Below are 20,704 nucleotides of genomic sequence, written 5' to 3' on the forward strand. Positions count from 1 at the left end.
ATATAAAGAATAGAGAACCAAAGAGTGAGATGGAGGACACGTTGAGGGTTCAAAGTTAGTTGTGGATACTGGGCAGCAGTGGATCCAAATACAATACGGTTGATTACAATTTGTGTCTTATTTTCATGGCCTCGCACTCATCACCTCTCTTGGTTAATGATAACAACATGACAGTCACACTTTGCTGTCTGAGGTGAGGGGGGGGGGTGTTGTGTAAGTATTGTATGTGTCTACTTATTCTGTTTTTTATATGTAAAAATATGTAAAACCACTCAAATAAAAGTTTCAAAACATGTAACACTTTATTTAGAGATGGAGCTGAAAGTCAGCACACTCACACATGTCTGAGCTGATCCACATTTTACTGGACAAACAACATTTTCAAGAATATGCAAATCTAAGCACTCATCTTTCAAAGTCTTGTTACAACTCTCTGGTCATCCCTCATCATTGTGATGTCATCGCTGTGGTCAGAGATTAGCTTTTAAAAGGGTTGGTTAATATCTACAATGTTCACCATTTTAGTTTTTGATTGTTAGCGTAGCGTGCTAACATTGGCTGACATGCTAGTTACTGTAGCGCTAAACACAAAGTAAAGCTGAGGCTGATGGACATGTCATTGGCTTTGCTGGCGTTTAGTCATAAACCCAAAGCATTGGAACACACAGACCCACAAAGACTGGATTGTGCACGTGCTCATACTGTAGCTCCATGAGTTGCACAGAATTAGCACCTGCAATCTGCCCCGTTTGAGCACCATATCCACAAGAAAATGTGCAGTAATTATATGCCATCGCTAACATGCCAATAAAGTTTAGCAGATGAGTGCAATTTGTCCTCCTTTTGAGTTGAATTGAGATATAGTGTGAACTCTTAATGAAGCAACCGCTGACCATAGATTTCGCCCATATCACTCAATATTTATTCAATATTTATTCAATATTTATTCAATGAGAATAATTTCAACTAGAGCTTTGTCTATATTTTACATTCATATATTGTTATTTAATTTCTATTATTAGATGATGATTTAGTAATATTGTTTTTTTTAATGTTTTTACCGAAAAGCTTGTTAAATTGAGGAAAGGACAGAGAGAGAGAAATTGCTCCAATATAATACATGGGTCTCAATGGCGTTAATTAGCGCCACTATAACTGCTGGTCTTTGTGATTTGGTGGTATTTTCAACAAGGCTCATTTTTTTTTGCATAAAAGGACAAATTTGCTCTGAATCTTTGAATATGCCCTTCATTTCCATACATGGCAAATGGTACTGCTTGGTAGTGTGGTTTAAAATGAAACGTAGATGTTCATAAGATAGAGAAAAACATTGAGAATGTGTTGAGTTTGTAACGGGGCTAAAACAGGAAAAGGTGGTTTACTACTGCAATGTGGCCTGAGGTTTAGTTCTGTACATATAATTGCTTATGGACAATTCCAGCTGCTTCTGTATCCCCCCCCCCCCCCAACCCACTGTGATGAAAAAACAATCCAGAAAAAAACTAACATGTTTCTTGAATGTTTCATGAAGAATCCCATCAGAGTCAAAGTATCAATATAGATGATGTGTCTTGTTCAGCTGGTCGGTCGCAGTGAGAGAAATATCCAACAGGAAATCCATCCATTTTGTTTCTTAAACCAAAGAACTGGTCCCGCTAGGTGTTATGGTCTGTGTTGGCAGGAGTCACATGGTTTGTCAGTGTTCCCTCCTTATTCAATGGTTAGAATTGGGTAAAGGTAATGGGTGAAGCTGCTGGATGATCATTGTTCTTGAGCGGTCCATCCCCCACTCCCCTCCCCATTGGCCATGGGAGTTCTTATCAGTGATGTTGCCAAAGGTTCAGACTAGACAACAGGATACATTCCAACCATATTCAGTATCGGAGCACTGGTCCAAAGTTCAATACTCTCTCATAGTCATAGTCAAGAGGAGTCGGGATGTTGAATTTGAAATGACTATATCCAGTCTTTGGAGTGACAGCCAATCAGAATGGATGGTGGTCGACCAAGGGGCGGGGTTTACAGGAAGTGTGATGGAGAGATGGAGGAGAAAGGTGGGGGACAAGGCACTTTGGTTTGGTTTTCCATCCATCTTGCTCAGCAGACCTGTGAATCATGGCAAAAAAAAAGTTAAAATGTTATAGTAACACCTGTGTTCTTCACACCATGATGCACCTGTTTTCATGACCATGATAAGACATGAGGGGAACAATGGAAATACCAACAGAAATCATCACACACGCGCGCGCACACACACACACACACACACACACACACACACACACTTGCTATTATTTACTACACCAAACAAGTTCAAAGTTGTTCAAACTAAACCACAGCATCTTTTTGAGTTTATAAATAACTGTTGTTGTAACGTGATGATATGTCCCAAGAGGAGGTTTCTTTGAAGCGCTGCAACATTTGGTCCTATAACAAATGTTTTGGGCTGTTGTATGAAAAGATGCAGACACACACACACACACACACACACACACACGGACCTACAGAACACTTCTCTGCTTCTGACTGCCCTGCACTCACACTTTATACCAGACCATCATTGCCGCTAACAGGAAATTAGAAAATTTAAAATAGCAATGTTATATTTTTACCTCATATTTTAATTATAATTTATCCCTTTTATTCCACACATGGATTTTCCATCATTGAAGATGTGTGTCTAGAGCAAAGGCTATCCTGAGTTCACCTGTAACCCACCATCAAAGAATAAAAAGTCTGGCAGTGCTTTTTCACATAAAAAAAGATCATTAACTAGTTTACACAATTAGCTTAGGTTAGCATTTGTTCCAGTTGCTCAACCATCAGTTTAAAGTTCACTTGAACTTTTGTGAGGAAAAAAAACGTCAGAGACAAAAGCCACTTAACATAGTAGCAGTTTGGGAGTTCCAGGTGAACTCATGGAAACTTCTCATTGTCTAATTCCTAAACTGAACAATATACCAAATCGTACAATTAATGTTCTGTTCATGTGTGGTACCTCTGATGCTTAATTCAAACAAACTAACATGTGACTTTGCTGTCGTGGTAATGTTACTGTGAGGACACTGCATTTATAGAAGAAGAAAGGAAGCTGCCTTCAATATTCCCAATTCTTCTGTCTGAGTTGCATGTTTCAATCCACAGTCCCTCACACTCGCAACACGTTATATATACAGCTCTGGAAAAAATGAGGAGACCACTCCAAATGTTCAGTGTCTATCGTTTTACTATTTATAGGCATATGTTTGAGTAGAATGAACATTTTGGTTTTATTCTATAAACTACTGACAACATTTCTACCAAATTCCCCCCCCCCCCCCAAAAAAAAATATTGTCATTAAGAGCATTTTCCAATAAGTAATGTAGAGAGAAAGATTGTAGAAAAATCCAGACTGGTCTCTTATTTTTTTGTATATACACATCCCTCTCCTCCAAACCATGGCTACTTGACTGCTGAAACAACAATCAAACATTTTAACTTCCTTCATTTCCCCTCATTATCTTCATTGGTTTTGTGTTCACAAAGAACAGTAAAAGCCTCATTTGCTAAGGTGCACCACTTTGCACTGTTTAAGTTCTCTATGCACTTTCAGGAGAGAGAGACATTTCTTTTACATTTGCAGTTAGTTCACAAAACATATTTTCTCAACAGCCCTGCTGACATAAACAGTCATTCAGTTACTTTTCACAAAGCTTTCTAACTTCAAACAGTGTTCCAGGGATCACATTTTCTGTCAGCAAATCTTGTTTATTTGCTTATGAGAACATAACTTAGAAAATGTTCACTTCTCTGACACACCCAAAGTGACGTAGTGCACCTTTAACTGTAGCATCCCCATGGCCCTCTCACCTTCTGGTCAGTCATGAGTGGAGCTGGATGGCCAGAGAGCAGCCCCCCTCCTGGCCGGTCATGTTCACAGAAGATAGTCCCGTTGATGTAGTGGAAGCGATCACCAGGGACCAGGCGGTTCCTGCAGGTCGCACAGCTAAAACACTGGGAGAGGAGGGGGGCATGTAAGCTCACTGTTAAAGGAGTAGTTCAACAGTTTAAATGATTAGCGCTTTGCCTCACAGGGGTTGACACTAAGGTTTCAAATGCACTTGCCCATAGGGCAAGTACAGGTAATGTTTTACTTGCCCGAATGTTGTGTTCACTTGCCCAAAAAAAAACAAAAAAACTGTTAAACAATGATATATACAGTAAAGGCTAATTGAATTATAGATTTTAGCAATCTCTTATCTCTTAAATGCAAACACAGCTTACTAGTCTCATCCTGACCACATACAACCAACAACAATTCATATAAGCCTATATATCATGACATCACACTACACCAAGCGCTTGGTCCTGCTGCAGCATCGTGAAAGGGCCTCTTTTTGCCATGCACCTTGCCCAGGGGCTCAGAAAACTCAGTCTAGCTCAGAGTCAAGCTGAATGTTAGCTTCCACAAAAAAAAGTCACATTGTGCCAAAAAGTGATTGTGTGCCAAAAAATGATTAATGTCCACCATGTTAAAGCTATTGCCCAGTTATACTGTAAGTAAGGAGGGGGATCATTCATTTCTATTCATATTGATACCATTATAAAGACTCCACAATCCAAATCTTTATCGATACCTTTCTATTATTTTGTTTAAAGAGAACTGGTATTATTGCTTTAATTGCTTATAAGATGAGCAGAGCTCAGGATAGGACTTTAAGCAGGTCATAATTCCATATGTAGGCCTACTATTTAGTTTATATTGCTGGGAAAACAAGTTTTTTACCCAAACTGTAGGCTATTATTCAAGCTTCCCGCGAAAAACTAAAATTTCTTATTTTCTTGATGTTACATTTGAACACATCATGATGTCATTTTATTGACCTTTGCCTAATACTCATTTTACTGAGCCGACCTGAACACATCACATTTGAACCGTTTGCGATTTTTTTTAGCAAACTAGGCTGTGTCTGAATTTTTTTTAGCTAACTAGGTCTTATCCTGCAGATTTTAATATGGATTTAAAAACTATCCGATTTTTTAACTGCGGGACTTGCTACAGTCTCTCGTTTGTTGATCACCGCTGCATTGAATGAATGATGAGACGGTGCGGAGCCCGTCTGCAGCGGCTCAGCAGACAAGAGTTTTTTTTTTTTTTTGGAGACGGAGCGGGTTGAAGGAGTTTCTTCAAGACAGTCGAAGGTAGATGACCCGACTCGATATTTAAAATTATATAATGTGACCTAGCCTACTGGACTCCATAGCGGTATCGATAAGCTCAAACGTTATTGATTTCTGGGTTTTGAATATAGCGGAACCAGGTCCGTAGGATAGAGCCGGCTTTCGGAACGTAGACAGAGAAACTGCGTGCACACAGGCTGTGTGTGTGTGTGTGTGTGTGTGTGTGTGTGTGTGTGTGTGTGTGTGTGTGTGTGTGTGTGTGTGTGTGTGTGAGAGAGAGATAGAGAGATCGAGTGCGAAAGAGCGACTGTGATGCTGCTGGCTGCCGCGCGCAGCTGCTCAATTGCGAATATAGCCGATCTATTTTGTGTGAGTTAGCGAAAAAAAAATGTTTTGCAGACTGTAAAACACATGTAGCCTACATAGCCTAGACTACAGACAAACCCTCTAAAATCCACTTGCTCGTCCGGGCAACCAAGAAGCAATCTCAACTTGCCCAAACATTATTTTCAGTTGCCCCGGGCAAGCGTTAGTGTCAACCACTGCCTCACTCAATGGCTCAATATAAAAGGAGACAGAAACTGTACCTGTAACTGTGCGTGCATTTTTGATGAAGTTAGAGGCATGGGTCGCTCATCCAGGTTAGCTTAGCTCCAGCGCCGGTAGCTAAGGGGAGCATTAGCGTGCCTCCGCTGACAGCACAAAGCTTAACTAAACCGCTAAATGCTCCTGTGTGCTTGTTTTGACTCATATGTTTCCCACACTATGTTAAGCTCATTATTTTTTAGAATCAAAGACATACCGTATTTATTAGTGCTGTCAGTGAAACGCGTTATTAACGGCGTTAATGCAAACCCATTTCAACGGCGTACCATTTTTTATCGCAAGATTAACGTTCTTTTTGGCCTAGCAAACGTTGTAGCTTTTGATCACATGCTGTTGCAACAACTAGTAACGTTAGAAAAACTACAACACCACACCAGATCTACCTAGACCGGACACAAAACAACAGAAAAAATAATGGGACAAAAATAAATCAAGGAACATTTAGAATAGATTAAAATGTGTGATTTATCGCGATTAAACATTTGAATCGTTTGACAGTACTAGTATACACATATACACTCAGCGGTCACTTTATTAGGTACACCGGTTCAATTTCTTGTTAACACATATAACTAATCAGCCAATCGCATGGCAGCAACTCAATGCATTTAGGCATGTAGACCTGGACAGGACTACACAAAATCTAACCGTTGTACCAAAGAAAGTGGCCGGTGAGTGTATATATACACTCAACAAAAATATAAACGCAACACTTTAGTTTTTGCTCCCATTTTTCATGAGATGGACTTAAAGATCTAAAATTCATTCCAGATACACAATTGTACCATTTCTCTCAAACATTGTTCACAAATCTGTCTAAATGTGTGATAGTGAGCACTTCTGCTTTGCTGAGATAATCCATCCCACCTCACAGGTGTGCCACATCAAGATGCTGATCTGACATCATGATTAGTGCACAGGTGTGCCTTAGACTGTCCACAATAAAAGGCCACTCTGAAATGTGCATTTTTTGCTTTATTGGGGGTCTGGGGACTCAGAACCAGTCAGTATCTGGTGTGACCACCATTTGCCTCATGCAGTGCAACACATCTTCTTCGCATAGAGTTTATCAGATTGTCAATTGTGACCTGTGGAATGTTGGTCCACTCCTCTTCAATGGCTGTGCGAAGTTGCTGGAGACGGCTTATGGTGGAGAAATGAACATTCAATGCACGAGCAACAGATCTGGTTGACATTCCTGCTGTCAGCATGCCAATTGCACGCTCCCTCAATGCTTGTGGCATCTGTGGCATTTTGCTGTGAGACAAAACTGCACATTTCAGGGTGGCCTTTTATTGTGGACAGTCTAAGGCACACCTGTGCACTAATCATGATGTCAGATCAGCATCTTGATGTGGCACACCTGTGAGGTGGGATGGATTATCTCAGCAAAGCAGAAGTGCTCACTATCACACATTTAGACAGATTTGTGAACAATGTTTGAGAGAAATGGTACAATTGTGTATCTGGAATTAATTTTAGATCTTTAAGTCCATCTCATGAAAAATGGGAGCAAAAACAAAAGTGTTGCGTTTATATTTTTGTTGAGTGTATATAAATAATATATTGAGCAGGAGAGTGAGGCAAAGCGCTTAACATTTAAAATGTTGAACTATTCCTTTAAGAACATTATGGATCAGTCATGTGATACAATTCTATAAATAAAAAGCACTGACCTTAAGGTGGTAAACGTTGCCCTGTGCTCTCATCACCATCTCACTAGCAGGTATAGACTGTCCACATGCACTGCAGGCTCCACTGTGTCCAAACAGCCTGCCAGGACAACCATGGGCACATGTCACTATCAGCAGCAACATTAACATAACATAAGACACGCAGGACATATGCTGCATGCATGTGCTGTTGGATGGTCCGACTTTCAGAGTTGGGAAGTCGCTCTTAAGTTACGACTTAAGTAGGCTTTCGTGTGCACTTTCCCACTTGGAAATTAGTTTTTCCAATGTGTCCGACACCACATGAATGCAGCATTACATCCTGTATAATATTAATATCCAATGAAAATCAAAACACCAGTTCTTCTGCTTCACAGGCTTTTGAGACAGAAAATGGACTGGAGAAAAAAAATAGAAAAATGTTTTGCTGTGTTTATGTAAAGACAACGTTCACTAGACATCAGATCTGAACCCTCTTCTGGCTGGCTCACAATGTTCTCCAGGGTCCCTTCAGGATTGTGGTTTTCAGTTGAGATGAGTTTGGAAAGGCTCATCCAAATTGTAATTTGGAAGAAGTCCACTATACTACCACATGAATGTTAATCAGGGCTCATTTTGATAGGCACCTGAATAAACACAAGCCATTTTTCTTGTAGATTACAGTATGAATTTGTTCACATCAAAACACAGCAGACCTCTCATGCCTATGCAGTGTGTATTCTCTTCTGCAAGTTGTGGTGTAATTTGAGAGTAGAGTTTTAGAGCTTGATTTATTTCAAGAGAGAGAGAGAGGGGTCCTGAAAAGCCACTGTATTATTACTGGCCTGATATACAAAGTGTGCTGTGTTTGAGTAAAAGGCCTTGAGCTATGGCTTTTACCACATCCAGCCCTGTGTGTTTGGCCCTACAATGTCTCCATCTGTGTTTCACCAATCCACAAACACTCAATGACACACACTGACTACACAGAACAATACCCAGTGCAGCCTGCACACACACACATGTGTTTACTATTACCATGTTTATGATAGCATTTTTCACATGTCCACCATTGTTTGTTTGCTCCTTATGATGGCCACTTCTACTTGCACTGTTCTGTATTAAAAAAAACGTCACTACACTATATTGTAGCATCTTAGGGGCTTTTACATTCATTTAAGCATTGCCTAACACCACTGGACTCTCCGTTCTGCAATTATATGCCTTTACGGACATACAGTCGCCAAGTGCTACTTCTAGTTACTCCTTTAGAAAACAAATCACTGGTAAATTTAGTTCACACATTATAAACTTTACAGCTGAAGCAAATATTCAATTAGTCAACAAACAGAAATGAGCGGCCGACTATTATGATGAACAATTTGTTGGTCTAATATTTCATAGTTCCGTCTCCTCAAGTGTGATGATTTGCTGCATGTCGTTGTCTTGTGTTATACATGGTGAAGGTAATAACATTGTTTTTTTGGAATGTAGTCACTCAAAGACGTCCCCTAAGGTTTTGGGAAATTGTGACAGTCTCCGGTTATTGTGACATTTCGTTAGCCTCATAGCATAATTGGCTAAATCATATTTACTCTACTCTACTTTTACTCTACATCTACTCTATTCCACATCTACTCTACTCTACATCTACTCTATTCTACATCTACTATACTCTACATCTACTTTACCCTACTCTATAACCCTTAAAATATGACTTAGGCAATTATGCTATTAGGCTAACGAAACGTAGATGTAGAGTAGAGTAGATGTAGAGTAGAGTAGATGTAGAATAGAGTAGATGTAGAGTAAAAGTAGAGTAGAGTAAATATGATTCAGGCAATGATGCTATGAGGCTAACGATTTTAAAAAGAGCGCTGTCTTGAACAGAGAGTGTGTGGGGGAATGGGAGGTGGGTGGGGGGCTCACCTGATGTAGTCGTTCTTGCAGAGGATCATGCCTCCCTTGCTGTAGCAGGTGCTGCTGTACTCCCCCAGCTGAGCGTGGCAGCAGGAGCACTTGAGGCAGCGCGTGTGCCAGTAGCGCTCCATGGAGAAGAGCAGGAAGCGCTCCGAGATGCGACCCCCGCACCCTGCACACGACCTGCCCCCTGCCCCCCCTCCTCCTCCTCCACCCCCACCGCCACCCATCACTGCCACTGTGGGAGCCTCCAGCCTGTTGTTCACCATAGCAGCCTGGAGGAGAAGGAAAACACAGAGGACAAACTGTTGATGTGGGACAGTGGAAAAAGTAAAAGTACAATATGAAGTAGCTAATAAGAAACCGAAACAGACGGCACAGCAATGCCAAAAGATCTGTGTAACAAAACAGTGTCTACGTTACTTAGTTGGTCGCAATATTGTCATATATTGTATATTCTATTCTAAAAACCAACACCTAATTCAAATGATTGACATTTCATTCCCAGTATTTCCCCTTCCATCCCCAGTCCATTTACCACACTGGGAATGTAAAGAGAAGAGTGAGCGCCATGAAAGCAGCCCCGTCTCCATAAGATGAGGCTCTTAGCAACGGATCCAATCCATTAAATTGAGAACTGGCAAAGAGCTGGTGTATGGGAATGTGAAACTCCAACATGAAAACATACGCACGCGCGCACACACACGCACGCACGCACGCACGCACGCACACACGCACGCACGCACACACACACACACACACACACACACACACACACACACCGAGTGAGTGCTATTCCAGCCTTGTCTTTGTGAGAACCGGCCAAAATGTCCTTGCAAAGATAATTGTCCTCACATTTTTCATCCGCCAAGGGTTGGTCCCCACAAATATATAAAGACACACACAGACACACACACACACACACAGACACACACACACACTTGCTGTTTTACTACACTAAACAAGTTCAAAGTTGTTCAAACTAAACCACAGCATCTTTTTGAGACTATAAAAAACTGTTGTTGTAACGTGATCTTTGAAGGTTGGTTTCTTTGAAGCGCTGCAACATTTGGTCCTATAACAAATGTTTTGGGCTGTTGTATGAAAGGATGCAGAGGCCGCACACACACAAACACACGTGATAGTGATAACAGGGGTGTCCAAACTACGGCCCGCAGGACAACTTCAACCCGCGGCCCGCTTTTTATTGGCCTGCGAACGATTTTAAAAATATAATGTAATATGGCCCTTTTATTTTTATTTATTTTTTATTTATTTTTCTTAGTTAGCCCACTGGTGCAGGGGTGTCAAAACTGATTGATTGGCCCGTGGCACATTTAAAAAATATAATGTAATATGGCCCTTTTAATTCTTAAATAATTTAAATGCATTCATTATATTACAGAAAATATGTCCCATAAAATAAAAAGAGCACCAAGCCCATCCCAGAGGACCCTGCATAATATTTTATTTTAAATTAATATTATTATGGAAAATGTGTCCTTCTTCAATAGCTTCTAATTCACCTGACACAGTGTCTCCAAATAATGTTTTCATACAAAATTCTTCAGATTAAGCCTCTTAATTTTCCTCTCAAAGTGCACCAGATTCATGCATTTCACTTTAAAAAGTTTAAAAAATCTCCCGGGGGGGCATACCCCCAGACCCTCCTAGGAGGGTTGAGATCTCGGCTGGCTATTATTTTCACACAGCTGGACATTGGAGGCAATAGCAGAACACACTGGGTGTCTGAATGGCATTTAACAACAATCAATGATTTGGGCAGGCTAACATTGGAGAGGGGGGGCCCCCTAATCAAATTCTGCTTAGGGCCCCATGAAGGCTTGGGCCGGCTCTGAGGGGAAATGTGTCTGTTTAATTTGCAAAGAAAGTGTTGCCGTGAAGAAGGATTACAATTTACGAAAACACTATGAAACTAAACATCAGAGCAGCTACATGTCCTGATAAATGTATTATTTTTGCAAAGTGGCCCTTCCCTTCGTAGATTTTTCTGTATGTGGCCCTCAGTGAAAAAAGGTTGGACACCCTTGGCCTATAACAAATGTTTTGGGCTGTTCTATGAAAGGATGCACAGGCCTCATATACCACTGTCCAGAAGTGTACTTCATTTGGATCAGCTGCTCATCCCTTCATCATCTTTCCAACAACATGTAAAACAAAAGCCAAACTGATTGGAGAACAGTTTCACAATCAAACAGTGAAATAAAGTGAAGTTACTATATCTGTTCTGGAAACAGTTTTTACACGTTTTAAACCTCTGCTGTTATTTCTGCCTTTTCCTTCATTTTTTCCATTACAAAACTCAACTGATTTCATGCACAGCTGGGATTAATATTGCTTTTTTTGAATCACACACACCGAGCAGTACAACCATAGCAGTGTGTGCAGCCGCTCAGCAATGAGTCAGCACACTCTTTGCCTCTTCAGCTGCTTCCATGATTTATAATTAGTGCCAACAACAACATAAAATAATTGCGGGGCTCTAGATTTCATTTTCCAAATGAGCAACAGCAGCACAATTTGTCCTCTACGGCGCGTTCGTTCTAATTTTAAGCAAGGGCATGTTTAGCTTTACGACGTAGGCCCTTTCCCACAAGATTATTTGAGATTGCAGCAGCTGGGCCCTCTGCAGTGGAGCGGGGCTGCCCTCAATACCCTCATTTTCTAGAGTAGACACCTGGCTCTAATCAGCCACAGGAACACCATGTTAAGAAGACCCGAAGGCTACATTAAAACCACAAACAAGCCTGTGTGCAACCAAGGGACCAAACCTTCCCTATTAGTGAAGGCTGATTCTTCAATGAGCCTATCTTTTTCAATGACTGGACTCCCCAACTATATAATTCACAAATTACACTTTCAACTTAAAACCCCCTTCCAGCTCTACTCTATATTACATTAAAGTATCTTTATACAGGGCTGGAAAAAAAACACTTTTAGAATGTTTTTATCATTTTTCTTTTTTCCCTACTTTTACAGACAATAATGTCAAACAAAATGAAACCTCTTTACCTGGTAGTAACTGATTAACCCTGCGTTCCAAATCACATACTTTTTCTTTTTACTTCACTACATACTAAAGTACAGAAGGCCCACAGCAGAGAAAAAAAAAATCAGATAAGGAAGTTTTTTTTCAATATGTCGAGAAATGTGAAGAATAAAAAACAAATACTACAAAATGCTAATGGAGTTAGTGGGGCATTTATGTATTTTCAGCATACTCAATCAATTGACGTGCATGTATTGGGACATCCTAAATCTATTTCTGGCATACTAAATAGTAGGGAAGCATGGGGATTGGAACGCAGGGTAAGTTTGAGAGAAAGGGGGAACCGGTATGGAAAGAGTATTTGTAATGCGTTTGTTCCTTTAGTTTAGGTATCAGAAGCGATAAGAGAGAGATGGGTTGAAACGGAAGAGAGTTTGATGAAGCGGTGATGCACTGCTGGACCGTCACTGACCTGACTACTGGCATTAAGAAACCATTTTGAAGACTATTTTTTAAATCCCCTGTATGGAGTTGATCCGTGTAGGTTTGGTTTCACATTGCAGCTTTGCCGGCGCACTAAAGAACTTTCCATGACATAGACTAAACCCATGTCCTGTGTCTATCACCTATATGGGCTGTGTCCCCCTATACTGGACCTTGATTGGTTTGTAGATGGGCGAGCATCAGCGTTTGTATTCGGCAGTAGGCCTATAGCCTTGATCAGTATGAATGAATCAGTTGTGATACTTCCCCATGCATACCATCTATCATGTATTACATTTGATATTAATTGTGCTGTAATATATATAGGTTTGGGATTTTTTTCAAGCACAACCAACACTAACTTAAGTATACTTAAAGGATTTGTTTAATATTTCTGTAAAAATTTGCTTTTTTGGTTTGAGTTACATGAGGAGTTTGATACAACCCTGGAGTTTATATGATCAATATGAGAGTTAGCGGATGATTAGCTTAGCTTAGCATGAAGACCAGCTAGCCTGGCTTTCCAAAGGTAACCAGTATTGCACCAACTAACATGCTACATCTTGTCTATTACATCCATACAACAACCAAAGTGTAAATACAACACATTGTGGCTAGCCTTTTCCCCCTGTTTATCCCCCCTTGCTATAGCTTTACATTTGCCATACAGATATGAGAGTGGAGTAATAAAAGTGATAAAACATCAAAGTATACCGTTAACTGATAAATGTACAAATATATCTGCAAATATAGCCGCAAGATGAGAGATCAAAGATGCTGGTTCCCGTACATTTTTATTACTTATTACGTCATTATTACTTTGACATTGGTTAACATTTTGACGGTTATCTATCAACACACATAGGCAAAGAGATTCCAACTAAGTATATATTGATATAATGATTTAATTCATTATATCATCTGTTTAAATGTCAAGCTGCACTCAGCACTACATTTCCCCATAAAATGTCATAAATCCTCTGGTCAGATCTGTGACTTCAGAGGGCTGGCATATTCACACAGCACTTTTCATTGTTGCACTCAAGACGAAAAAAACAAAAAACACACTGCACCACAACACACAGTGGCTGAATGTATCCAAAGTGAATTAAGTTATATGGCTGAATTTATTACAAGGTCGTTAGCTATGTGACAAAACTGAGCAATTTGAGCAATAAACGTTAAGTGGTTTATTACATAATACAGCTATAATAATACTTCAATAGACTTAGACTGAGAACACAGGATGTCCTATGTCACCCTGTGCCTGGATGGACTTGCTGCCCCCCCCCCACACACACACACACCCTCCATTCTATTTCCTGTCTTCTGTGCCAGATTCCTTTGGGCGGCACATCACCAGCCGTGAAATCAATTAGTGGGGCTGCGTCTGCATAATGCAACAGCTTCCAGCCCTGTTAAACATGAGGGAGAGAACCATTTCTGGATAAGACCAAAAACAGCTCATGCACCAAATTGATGACTTTTATACCTCATGGTTTGGGCAGTAACTTGCAGTTCTTACTAGCATCCGTGCTTAAGACATAATGAGTTGTTATTGTGGAAATACACACAGCAGTGAATCCTTAAATAAAAGCAATAGTTCAAAAATGTTTAGCTTTTATGCATTTAGTCGTAAAGTTTTGACCCGCTCCCCTTGACTACCAGTGTTTGAGCTAAGCTAACCTGGGTGAGAGACCTTTAGCCCATTTCTATATCAAAAAATGCACGCACAGTTACAGGAACGGTTTCTGTCGACGTTACTTGAGCTGGAGAGTAAAGGAAAGAAATTCTAAATGTTGGACAATTCCTTTTAAATACTTATTAAGTAGACACAACATGGGAACAACCAGTGAAACCTACAAGCATTTAAATCCTGCATAGGATCCTGTTATTGACATTTCAATATGAAGGATGACTGGGAATTGGGAAACCAGACTACCCACAGTTTGTGTTAAATTAATAAAAGAAGTAATCCATATCTCGATACATTTTGATGGGGGGGGGGGAGGTCGGGGATCGCTCAAGAGCACCGCACACAATACAATGATGAAAATATAGTAGTTGACTTAAATCTATGACTGTCTCTTAAAAATATTAAGAATAAAAGAACCTTAGCGTAGCTTCTGCTCAAACTTTTCTCTTTTCATTTGCCACTTGATTCCATTTACATTCTATAAATGTGTGATTGGTAAAATACAATAAACCTTTTTCACTGAGGGGCAATTTGACATATGGCAAACAGTGGGGAATTCACAGGTGTATGGAAAATGAATGATTGCTGAATTTCAGTCTCACTGTCACAACAATGCCATAGCTCAGACACTTGAATACAACAGTTGTTAATGTGGTTGGTAACACCGGTGCTTTTCCTATCATGACAAGTTCAAATGCCTGCTGGGAAATAAAGGAATATTTCCAAAATGTACTTCTACACGAAACATCTTGGAATAAATACATATATAATCTACTCATGAAGTCATTTCTGACCAAAAATCTTCATGAATTTTCAGTTTAAGTGAAAAACATATTTGTCTTTCAGCACTAATGCGTTCCAGACAAGGGAGCTTATCACAGCATAGACATGGCTGGAAAGGCAGAGAAAACAGCATAGACATATCACGACTCACACAGTGCGGGGAACTTACACACACCCTGTGAATCTATGTCAATGTTTCAGCTTGTTCCACTGTCTCTAAATGTGCACAATAAATGATTAAAGAAGTTTTTTTAATAGAAATATTTTGTTATGCTGCAGGTTCAGTTATCCAAACGCACAACGTTCTACAGCTAACTTGACAGTAACTGTAGGTAAACTCCAGTGGGACACATTTTCAGGTACTTTACTTAGAGATTGTCTAGATTATTTCCATTTGATAGTTATGATCCACCACATCTGACAATAAGACTGTGATTTGTATATTAATACCACATAATGCACTTCAAATCCATATCACTTCGACCGGCTACAACTTACATAGACATCAGGAACAAAATAAAACATTCTGGCAGTCCACATGAGGAGCACTTTTACTTTTGATATGTTGGGTAAATCGGACTGCTAAAACAGAGATGCTGTCTGGCTTAGCCATACGCTGTTGTTGTACCTCCCTTATATGAGACAATAAAAGTGCTGGGTAAATCTTCTAAAACACCCTTTTTTTAAAGACCAAAAATTATTTCAGAAACGATTCCTGGTAACAATGTAATTAGCCCCACTAATTGATTTCATTTGGGCGGCTGTGGCAAAGCACGTATGGCGGTCGGCCACTGGAGTGCAGGGTCTGTGGTTCGATCCCACGCCTCCCCGCCACATGTCAAAGTGTCCTTGGGCAAGACATTGAACCCCGAATTACTCCCGATAGTTAGCTTGCGTCCTGCGTGGTAGCTGCTGCTATCGGTGTATGAATGTGTGTGTGATTAGGTGAATGTGTACAAAACAATAGCCCCTTTTACACAGCCAGTGAAAGCCGGGAATATGCTGGAATTTCGGCCCTCCGCCCTGCTGTATAAATGCGACCGTTGCGGAAGGAGGGAAGAAAGGTGCGAGAGATTGTTCCGGGAATTTTACTACCTCGGGGGGTAGTAAGATTAAGGTGACTTCACACACTGTGTGTATGTGTGTCTGATTGTTGGCAGATCGCTGCCCTTACAAAGAGACTCGCTCACAGCAAACCTGTCACACAAACACAAACACACACACACACACACACACACACACACACACACACACACACACACACACACACACACACACACACACAGAGGTGAAGCGGATTGATTTTGTCAGTTTGGTTAACAGTCCCAGTGATGTTGGACTCAGCGCGTAGCGAGATCAACCGGCACATCGTGGGGACAGTAAAATACGGCCCTCTTACTGCAAGCTCCAGCACTTCTGCTCTCAATTCACCGGCCAGTGTTGTTGTTGTAAAGCAGCTGACCGACGCGGCGCTAAATGTTTACGTCTCACCTGACGCTGTTTACAAGCACCTCTTTCATTCCGGACGCTGTGTAAAAGGGGCTACTGATGCGCCAGCAGGCCGGTGTTGCTTGGTTCTGTGTAATTAACACAGAAGCAAGCAAAGCCGGCATTTTGGAGTGATGTCGTTCCGTCAATATGCCGCAATCTCTGTGTATAAGGGGCTAAAGTAAAGCGCTTTGAGTCTGTGAAAAATCAGGGAAAAGCGCTATATAAGTGGAGTCCATTTACCATTTGAAAGTTGGATAAATGAAAAAAATAATTACCATTTGATTCAGTAAGAATCTCATAAATGCTTGTGTACCTTCATAAACTAGTGATGCAGATGAAAAGTGACTGCAGCTTCTTGTCGCTCCAGTAAGATACACATACAGTGTTGTGACTTATTCTTATCCTGTAGTTCTTCAGAAGATATAATGCTCTCCCTATAGGGATGGGACCATTCTGATACAATATCAGTACCAGGTCGGATATGGCTGAAATCTACTTATCTGATCCATGTACCCATCCAAATTCCGTGGTCTGTTTTTTGATTTTCATTAAATCATTTTAACTATGAAAGAAAATTTCATTTTAAGAACCATTATAGCTATGTAATATAGTACACATTAAAAAGAATTTAGCAATTAAAAAGTTGAATTCTTCTGATGTTCTTCTGTATTCAAAGCGTTCAATGCAGGACCAGATAAACCTTTATGCATTTTTGTATATTCTTTTCCTCTTTTAAATGAGAATGGCTGTTTCTTAAACCTTCCTTACCTTACACATGACACCACCACCAACAAATAAATGTAGAATAATTATGATAGCGTAGAGTATCGGTATCGGGATGATATCCAGAACACAGATCAATCGGAATTCGGATCGTACTGAAAACTAGAGTGGATGGGTGCAACTCTAGCTCTCCCCACGCCAAACAAAGCTTAGTTAATAAGCAGCTACTAGTGTGGACACACTGGTCAATTTGCATGCAGTTTCAGGTGTACTGTTTCCATTAACGAGCCTATGGTTGGACAAAAGGCGCGCTGGATAAAGAGGTCGTCTCAGGCCACGCACTGTCTGACACAATCCACTTTTTAACAATGAGCCAACCTCATCGCTCAAATGAATAAATGAATCACGCCCAGTAATCACCCTTTGAGTCAATCAGGGGTTTGGACTCCTATGAGGTAGACAATGCAGGGGAATATAGTGTAACGTTTTGAACTTGTACATATGGTCATGCCACTTTTCCAGTTGATTACTTACATTAAAACATATTAAGAGTCCAAAGTTTTTAAAATATCAGATTTTGGATACATTTTATAAATCTAAAAATACTATCTACATGACGTAATGAATATAAAGAATGATATGGACATGTTTTAAAGAAGAATGGTTAAAGAAGAAAATGCATCATAAATGAGACAATTAACAAAACATGAACAGATCCTTCTGTAAAAACTAGTGTCGAGACAATTGCTGTTCAAGATGGTTGTATAGGATAATAAGACAGATGCAAACAGACATGGTTCAGTCAAATTAACACCTTAATGTAGACGTTGGACCTTTTATTTGTATTAGTATGAAAAAAGACATGCTATTGAGGCAAAATAGACATACATCTCAAAAATATTCATCAAGCTGAAATGATATTTAAAAATGTAATTTAGGCTGGATTACAGGTGGGATTTGGTGACCATTTGCAACAGAATTTTACAGATCACTAGACGATGAGATGACAGGTTGTGAAATGACAGCACTACATTGGGAGTCATTATTACTCCCTTTTCCTACTTTCATATTATTTCATTTAATCATGGATCCACACCAAACACACGCGTGTGCGCGTGCACACACACACACACACTTCATCTGCAATGTGATTTACTTAAGAATTAACAAGGTGAGTCAACAAGCTCTCACATGTCTGATAGGATGAGGGGAGTAGCCTGCGGAGGAGAGGATCAACTGATTTCAATGTGTTTTCATTTCCCACCTCCTACAAGGCTAATTAACAATAATGTATAATATAGCTATTACATTGTTGTTATTGGGCAGCTTTTAATACTACCGTTGTTAATACTATTTGAATAAGACAGGTAACATATATCAAACTATTCTAAACGTATACTAAGCTACAACATGTAGCCTATTTAATTATTCAGAGTTCAAGGTATATTTTTTGTTATCTGTAGCCTACTTCACTTCATTTTCATTTACAGTATGTTAAAGTAGTCTTCTAACACTTTTGATGGGCATCATGGTATAGGATAAGTTATTTGTTTAAATTTTGGATTATGCCTTGTTTATGATTGAAGAATAAAAACAGAAATAAAAACTACTTAACCAAAACTACAAATTGGTCTGATAGTAGCCGATAAAAAATAGGCTAGGGATAGGCTACGGCCGTGGTAAAAAAGCGTCGTGACTAGTGGCTAAAAAGTGTTATTCAAAAATATAACCTATAACAACTGGAAAAGGTTGGAAGGAGCATGTTGGTTTAGTAGGCTTGCTATGCATCGCTGAATGGCATGTATTCAACTCACCTCACTGCTGTGAACTTGGACGTTGTCTGCGTACAGCTTCTGTCGCCCTCTGTGAACTAACGCACGGGGAAGTGCCTGATAAGCCGTTAAACTTTTCAGCAGCTATTTTGTCCACGCGCCGGTTTGTAGGCTAAAACAAGAAAAGCCCGAGTAGCGCGGAGCAACTCCTCTTCTCTTGCCCCATTCACATGGCTTGAAAACGGACACAGACGGGCTCACTGACAGCCGGGGCGCTTCTCTTGACCGGTCCGTGTTTGTAATTGTGTGCGGCTTCCAGCGTCGTTCTTACGAGTCTGAGCTCGCGCGGACAGTGGACGGACTGAAGGTGTCCTCCGTCCTTTATAAATTAACTCCTTCTCTGACGTAGTCTAGGAGGGCGGGGCTTGTTGCTTCTCGGCAGGATAATGGATGACTGCTGGAGAGTTGATGATGCTTGCTGCTGTTACCATGGACCTATAAAGAAAAGGCTGCTACCCAGTTACCTACCTAGGCCTACTTGAGTGTTACTTTAGCCTATGTTTTGAGCTAAATGTTCAAAGTCAACATACTCCTTGTAGGCTACCTCCAAGAACAGCAATGATTAGTTTCCATGGCATTAGAAAGGTAAAGGACTTTAATCAACAAAGCCTACTCGTCACCAGTAAGACATTGGTAGACGCTAGAAATCTATGATTGGTGTCTATTTGTAGCCGACAGACATATGTAGGCCTACTGTAGCCTATAAAGCAAAAGTAGTTATAAAACCCAGCTATTTTTTGAATAAATAGGCTTTATAACAAAAGTGCTTCAACATTCCTGCTCTTCCCTATTCAGAACAATGCATTCGGTTAAAGAATCAATTCTACACGTGTAGAAGTTCACCTGTCTTACCTGCCAAATGTCCATGAAATATACAAAAATACACATTAGCCTATGTTGAATGGTCCCTTTCAGAGTGTAAAGTTCCACTCCTCCTGGGCGACACACCTGACCTGAGCCACTTTGATTTGCTGTGTGAAGGCAAGCCTGGTGAGTCCCCCACAGTGTGAGTCTAAGCTCTTTTTTCTTCTCATCCATTTTTTTCCAATGTATAACTTAAATATAAACATATCAATATTTTGACATCAACTGGATCAAATGAATTGACGATCACCTGACTGACTGTTCCCTTAACCATGTTCCCTCAGCTGCCCAGCACCAAGCGGCAAACAGGCATAAAGATGGGGTTTGGCTGGTGAACATGGAACCAGTGGAGGGCGGCCATAGCTGATTTAAGCCTGCATAGTTAAAATCTTAAAAAGTTGGGTTTACAGATATTTTTTTATACTGCCCCCAATTGACCAAGAATAATGAAATAAATTAATGCAGGTTATATAGAAATAAGCT

The 20,704-nt window shown here is 40.2% G+C and overlaps 1 protein-coding gene across 1 annotated transcript; it reads right to left on the bottom strand.

Moving 5' to 3' along the window:
- Positions 1-203: 203 nt before the first annotated feature.
- On the bottom strand, positions 204-19,629 carry lmo4a (LIM domain only 4a). Its single transcript, XM_080047091.1, has 5 exons — positions 19,340-19,629; positions 9,349-9,614; positions 7,444-7,540; positions 3,851-3,994; positions 204-2,106 (listed from the first exon to the last, which is right to left on the bottom strand). The coding sequence occupies exons 2-5, from the start codon at positions 9,606-9,608 to the stop codon at positions 2,098-2,100; spliced, it is 510 nt and encodes a 169-aa protein (XP_079903217.1). The 5' UTR covers positions 9,609-9,614; positions 19,340-19,629; the 3' UTR covers positions 204-2,097.
- Positions 19,630-20,704: the final 1,075 nt, after the last annotated feature.

This window comes from Ammodytes marinus (assembly GCF_949987685.1).
Source record: "Ammodytes marinus genome assembly, chromosome: 18".
Classification (NCBI taxonomy): domain Eukaryota; kingdom Metazoa; phylum Chordata; class Actinopteri; order Uranoscopiformes; family Ammodytidae; genus Ammodytes; species Ammodytes marinus.

What these genes read in the sequence shown, in the direction of transcription:
- lmo4a (XM_080047091.1), bottom strand. Translation starts at nt 9,608, where the DNA reads ATGGTGAACAACAGGCTGGAGGCTCCCACAGTGGCAGTGATGGGTGGC. An exon ending in TGCAAGAACGACTACATCAG is followed by an intron (nt 7,541 to 9,348) that starts GTGAGCCCCCCA and finishes TTGTCCTGGCAG; the next exon opens with GCTGTTTGGACACAGTGGAG. An exon ending in GCAACGTTTACCACCTTAAG is followed by an intron (nt 3,995 to 7,443) that starts GTCAGTGCTTTT and finishes CTCCTCTCCCAG; the next exon opens with TGTTTTAGCTGTGCGACCTG.